Here is a 6,732-nt window from a genome sequence, read left to right on the forward strand (position 1 = left end):
GTCAGGACTTGAACCCGAGCACTCTGATACAGTATGCAGACATCCTAAACAGTATCTTACTAAACAGACACACCTGCCCTACAATTTTTTTTTAAGATCTTATTTATTTATTTGAAAAGTTGGGGGAGAGAGAGATTGAGATTGAGATCTTCATCTGCTGGCTTACAGCACAATGGCTGGCACTGAACCAGGTCAAACTCGGGAGCCTGGAACTCCATCTGGTCTCCCATGTAGGTGGCAGGGGCCCAAGCATTTGGGCCATCTTCTGCTGCTTTCCCAGGCATCTTAGGGAGCTGGATCAGAAGTGGAGCAGCTGGGATTTGAACCAGCACCCTAATATGGTATGCAAGTATCATGGTGATGGGTGGTTTAAGCCACTGCACCACAACACTGGCCCCACCTTACAGTTTTGAAAAATTCTCATCATGGGACTAAGCATATGCTTCTCTTAAAGATTATTCTAGTCTGTTTCTACAGATGCCTGCAAGACAGCCCACCAGAATCATGCCAATCCAACACTTTAAGACTCTGGACTCACTCCAATTAGAAATTGTAACCAGTCTTACCTGAAATACTATTTTTGAAAGTTATTTATTTCTTTGAAAGACAGAATGATAGAGAAAGGGGGAGAGAGAGAGAGAGAGAGAGAGAGAGAGAGAGAATCTTCCATCCACTGGTTCACTCCCAAGTGGCTACACTAGCTGGGTTTGGGCCAGGCTGAAGCCAGGAGTCAGGAACTACATCATGGTCTCCCACATGGGTGGCAGGGGCCCAGGCACTTGAGCCATCCTCTGCTGCCTTCCCAGGTGCATTAGCAGGAAGCTGAATCAGAAGTGGAGCAGCTGGGACTCAAACCAGTAGTCTAATATGGGATGCTAGCACCACAAGCAACAGTTTAACTCACTGTGCCACAATGCTGGCCCCATACACCCAAGAGACTGATTCAGATCTGACAGGTACCTGGGTGAATCTTGTAAGTAAATGGATCTAGTTGCTCAGTTGACCACTGCCTGCTGTGAAGATCCCAACATGAACTGAATGGATCTGAGCAGGTAATCAACCACTCTAGCATCATAATGGAACACGAGTGACATAATTGATCATCAGTACTGCCTACTGATAGGTTTTAATCAAAGAGGGGAAATGTGTCTATGGCTATGCCACCCTGAACATGCCCAGCCTCAAAAGGGAGAAGTGTAACCTTGGGAAAAGCTGAACCTTCAAGATGAATTCTGAGTGGCAAAATGTGCCTAGCATTTAAAATGGAGCCAGCCAGACATTTGCTGACTGGAGATCGCACACATATTCTGTTGTTCTGTGTTCCAAAAACATAACAAAAAACCTGCTTTGTGGCTCTTGCCTAGGTATGTTTCTGTTTGAGAGATGATCATTTCTGAAAAATTCTCAACTTCATCATGTGGACTTGACCAATGGACTGCAACCTATGGTCAACAATTGAAACTGAATAACTCACAATATCTCATTTGCATAAGCCTTTCAGAACTGAACAAGCATACATCCCTCATTTGTGTAAGTGGACTTCAATGAGAAACTGAGTGGGAAATTCCTATAAGTAGGACAGTTCCTTTCCTTTGTTGGTGTAATGCACTTCTAGTTTCTGTTAAAAAACATATGGCCCAGGGCTGGCGCTATGGCATAGCCAGTAAAGCGTAAAGCCGCTGTCTGCAGTGCCGGCATCCCATATAGGCGCCAGTTTGAGTCCCAGCTGCTCCGCTTATGATTCAGCTTTCTGCTGTGACCTGGGGAAGCAGTAGAAGATGGCCCAAGTCCTTGGTCTCCTGCACCCCTGTGAAAGACCCAGAAGGAACTCCTGGCTCCTGGCTTCAGATCAGCTCAGCTCCAGCCATTGCAGCTATTTGGGGAGTGAACCAGTGGATAGAAGACCTCTGTGTGTGTGTGTGTGTGTGTCTACTTCTTTCTGTAACTCTTTCAAAGTAAATAAAATATTTTTCTTTAACATTTTATTTATTGAAAGAGTTATAGAGAGGCAGAAGCAGAGAGAGAAGGAGAGAGAGAGAGAGAGTCAGTCTTCCATCCTCTGGTTCAGCCCCAGAATGGCTGCAATGGCCAGAGCTGCTCTAATCCAAAGCCAGAGCCAGGAGCTTCTTCTGGGTCTTCAGCAGTGGGCAGGGACCCAAGGACTTGGGCCATCTTCTACTGCTTTCCCAGGCCATAAAAAAAGAGCTGGATTGGAAGTGGAGCAGCCGGGACTGAAACCAGCACCCATGTGGAATGCCAGCTTTGCAGGTGGAGGTATTATCCGCTATGCCAAAGCACCGACCCCTAAAATAAATCTTAAGAAAAAAAAGGCATAGAACTTAACAAATGTGGATAAACCCCACTTTAAAAAAATAGAAAAGAACATATAGCCCAGGCACATTAGCAGGAAGCTGGGAAGTTGAATCAGAAGTAGACTAACTGGGGCCATGCTATAGTATACTAGGATAAGTCTGCCTGCAAAGCTGGCATCTCAGATGGGCACTGGTTCACGTCTTGGCTGCTCCACTTCCTATCCAGCTCTCTGCTTAGGGCCTGGGAAAGCAGTGGAAGATGGTACAAATGCTCCCATGTGGGAGACCCAGAAGAAGCTCCTGGCTCCTGGCTTTGGATCGGCCCAGCTCCTAGCCATTATAGCTATTTGGGAAGTGAACAGGTGGATAGAAGACCTTTCTCTCTGTCTCTCCCTTTCTCTGTCTTTAACTCTGCCTCTCAAATAAATAAATAAATAAATCTTTAAAAAAAAAAAGTGAAGTAACCAGGATTTGAATTGGCACTCTGATATGGGATATGGGGGTCCCAAGCAGCAGCTTAACTCACTGTACAGTGCATGCCCCCCAGCTTATTTCACTTAGCATAACACCTTTAAAGCTCATCCATGTCATACCATGTAACAGAATTTCATTCTGTTTTGAGAGTTAATAATATTCTTTTGTGTGTGTGTGTGTGTGTGTAACATTTTGTTTTCCCATTCATCTGTTCAATTAACATTCAGATCGTTTCTACCTCTTAACTGGTGAGAATAGTGCTACTAAAAATGAGGCATACAAATATTTCTTCAGGACTGGCTTTCAGTTCTCTTGGGTATTTACCCAATTGTGGAATTGCTGTATCCTGTGGTAATTCTATATTTAAATTTTTGAAGAATCACCAAACTATTTTCCTTAGCAGTTGAAGCATTTTATATTCCCATTAACAGTGCACAAAGGTTCTGGTTTCTTCACATCTTTACCAACACTTAGAATTTTCTGTTTTTTATAATAGCTATGCTAATGGATATGTGGGGTAACTCTAGTGATTAATGATGCTGAGTATCTTTTCATGTGCTTATCTATCTACTCTGCTCATTTTTAAATTGAAATGTTTGTTTTTTGTTGTTGATGATGACGAGTTATGAGGGTTATTTATAAGTTCTGGATATTAATTCTTTATTGGCTATGTGATTGGCAATATTTTCTCCCATTCTGTGGGTTGTCTTTTCACTCTCTTGGCAGGGTCTTGTGATGCACAAAGCTGGAAATATTTTTAAATGGGAAAATGCGAGAGACTTTGCCAATTAGCGGGTGTGATTACTGGTTAGAAACATTCTTATTATTGCCATTGCTATTATTTCATGTCTACTCATGATAAATGTTTAGGGGGAATCACAATAAAAGAGCAAATGGCCTATCCCTGAACCTTGTGGGTATCTGGGGAGTAAACCAGCAGATGGAAGATCTCTCTGTGTCTCTCCCTCTCTCTGTTATTCTGCCTTTCAAATATAAAAAAATAAATATTTTTTAAAATGGCCTTCAGTTTTATTCACAGTCTTGTGAAATCTAAGGTTCACAGATTAAAGGCTGAATATAAAATTGCTATCCATTTTGCCTGTGAATTAAGAAACAAAAGTCAGAGTTTGATTATAATAGAAGAATACTTGGGAGTATATTTTGAGAGTTATTGTTCTAGCTACCTGGTTGCTTAGATTTTGCAGTTTTCCATGAGAAAAGATCTAGTAACCTTTTAAAATCAGGGTTTCCTACCATTCTTTGGTGCCTAGGGACAGGTCATTTTGGTGATGGCTGCCTTGACATCCTTGTTCCTCAGCGTGTAGATGAAAGGGTTGAGAACAGGAGTAAGAATGGCATATACAACATTGCCCATGATGTGGAAGTCGAGGGGCAAGTCAGCCCTGTAGGCCACGTAGGCTACAGCGATGGATGAGTAGTAGGTGCCCACCACCAGGAGGTGGGAGCTGCAGGTGGAAAAGGCTTTTGAGCGGCCTTCTCGAGACTTGATGCGAAGTACCGAGGCCAGGATGTGGGCATAGGAGAGAAGCACCAGCAGGAGGGGCAGAGAGGACACCACCATGGCGATGCAGAAGCCCATGAGGGTCTGGGAGGTGGTGTTGGAGCAGGAGGACTGGACCAGAGACAGGTGGTCACAGAAGCAGTGGTGGATGTAGGCAATGCTGTTGTATGCCATCTGGGAGGTCTTTACTGCTGCTGGGACTGGCAGGAGGAAAGCAGTGAGCCAGGCGCTGGCTGCCAGTGCAGCGTTGATCTGTGGGGTCATGTGGACAGGGTAGTGCAGTGGGCGGCAGATAGCCACATAGCGGTCATAGGCCATGACCACCAGGATGAAGGCTTCTGAGCATGTGAAGCTTTGGAAGAGGTACATCTGCAACAGGCAAGAAGGAAAGCTGAGGAAGTGGTCTCCAAACAGGAATAGAGACAGCATCTTGGGGACGGTGGTTGTGGTGAAAAGGATGTCCAGGGCTGAGAGGTTGATGAGGAAGAAGTACATGGGTTTGTGGAGGCTAGGCTCTGCCACCACAGCCCCTAGGATCAGGGCATTGCCCAGCAGGATGAGCAGGTAGAGGAGGAGGAAGACAAAGAAGATAGGAAGGAAGAGGTGCTCTGGCAGAGAGGGGATGCCCGCCAGGTAGAAGACAGGTGAGTCATCTCCTGATCCATTACAGGCTGTGGTCTCCATTGCGGCTAAAGCTGGATGCTCAGGAGGTGGGTAGTGAGACGTCTGCAAACCAGGCTCCTCTGCAAATAGAACAACCAGAGGTTCTGGGGTGAGAATTCCAGAAAGGTCATGAACACAACTGTATTTATGTAATTTGCAGTCTAGAGCACAGGGGATGGGTTGTGTCCCATATCAAATTTCTCCAGCCCTTTCTAGAATTGCCTCTTCCCTTTTAAAATCAACCATGAGAAATTGTCTACATTACACAAACCATGCACTCTGTGTGAGGTATAGGTGACAAATCGATGGGTCTAAAATTCCAGGGATAAAGATACTAAGCAGTAATTATTTAATAATTTTAAAATTTAATAATAATTTCATTGCAGTTATATGAAGGGCTTGGCAGAACTCCTCCCGGTGTTCTATTCCATTTCCCATATGGTCTTCTTGGCGGAATAAGATCTCTCATCTGGCCCCCGAGTTCCTTTCTCTTTCAACCTTTGCTTCAAGTTTTACAAAAGGACATCATTGTCCCCAGTCGCTCACGAGCCCTGATTTATCCACAGCAGCAAGTATCTTCCACCATAATCACTAAAGGGCCTGTCTCCCTGTTCTCCCACTGGTTTGCTGCAGGGCTTCTACTGTCTCTCTGGAGTTCTGTGTCCCCTCTCTGGGGGCAGGGCTCGTTGTCATGTCCCAAAACTGCAAGTGCTGGTGAGAAGTTATTCCTGACTAGGGTCCTGACAATGGTTTCTCCCAAGCCCAGGCAGCCCTGGAGAGCCCACACCTCTCTCTGTCATCCAATGAATTTCCCTCCATCTTGGCTGCTGCCACTCAGCAGCTGCTCTTGTTTGGCCTCAGCATGCCCACTATGCGGCAGGCTCCCCTGGTCCCTGGGTGGAAAGGGTCCCGGTGACCTGGGAGGCCTTGGGAGGTGTTGTTAAAAGAGGAAAAAAACCAAAATCTGTTGGCAGTAGCTGCTCCCAGGCAAAAGAACCGCAGAGGCTCAGAAATGAACATTTCAGCTCCCAGCCCAGGCATTTTGGGTTGAAGGAAAGTGCTGACTCACCCTCTGCTCTAGGTGTGCCACTTGGATGGAGCAACCCCCGAGGCAAGTCCACATGAGCAACAGCATCATTGCCTCTTTAATCCCAGTGGTTGCCCTTATTGTCCTGAGCCACTTCTGATTTCCCACTTTTCTAACAAATCATCTTCATGAACGCAACCACTAATATAGAAACTGGGAAAATGTCCCACCCGTAGACTAGAGACTGTGCACAAGGGAAGGAGAGGCTTCCCAGGTGCCTGGACTGATTTTTTTTTTTTTTCGTTTTTGTTAAAGGAGCTGGAATTCTTTTTTAAAAAATCAAATTATTTATTTATTCGAGAGGCAGAGAAAGAGATAGACACATAGAGAGATCTCCCATCTCCTGGATCATTTTTCAAACACTCAGAGTAGCTGAGGTTGGGCCAGGCTAAAGACAGGAGCAGAACTCAGTCCAGGTTCTTCCTGAAGCCATGACCTGCTGTCTTCCAGGGTGCACAGTAGCAAGAAGCAGGAATTGGTAGCAGAGCTGGGACTCAAACTCAGGCTCTCTGATACTGGTTGTAAGCATCCTAAGCAGCGTATTAATCACTAAGCCAAATGCCCACCTCTGTGCTGGTCTTTGTTTTCCAGAGCAGAGCACTTGCCTTGTATGTATCTCCTGGAGAATCCTGAAGTCCAAGTTTCCAATGTGGAACAGTTTTTCCCTTTTTGTT

General features: G+C 45.3%; 1 protein-coding gene across 1 annotated transcript; it reads right to left on the reverse strand.

The window, feature by feature from the left end:
- Window positions 1–4,053: 4,053 nt before the first annotated feature.
- Window positions 4,054–4,992, reverse strand: LOC133764860 (olfactory receptor 2AT4-like). Its single transcript, XM_062198496.1, has one exon. The coding sequence runs from the start codon at window positions 4,990–4,992 to the stop codon at window positions 4,054–4,056; it is 939 nt and encodes a 312-aa protein (XP_062054480.1).
- Window positions 4,993–6,732: the final 1,740 nt, after the last annotated feature.

The sequence above is a fragment of the Lepus europaeus genome, chromosome 7 (assembly GCF_033115175.1).
Source record: "Lepus europaeus isolate LE1 chromosome 7, mLepTim1.pri, whole genome shotgun sequence".
In the NCBI taxonomy this organism is placed as follows: domain Eukaryota; kingdom Metazoa; phylum Chordata; class Mammalia; order Lagomorpha; family Leporidae; genus Lepus; species Lepus europaeus.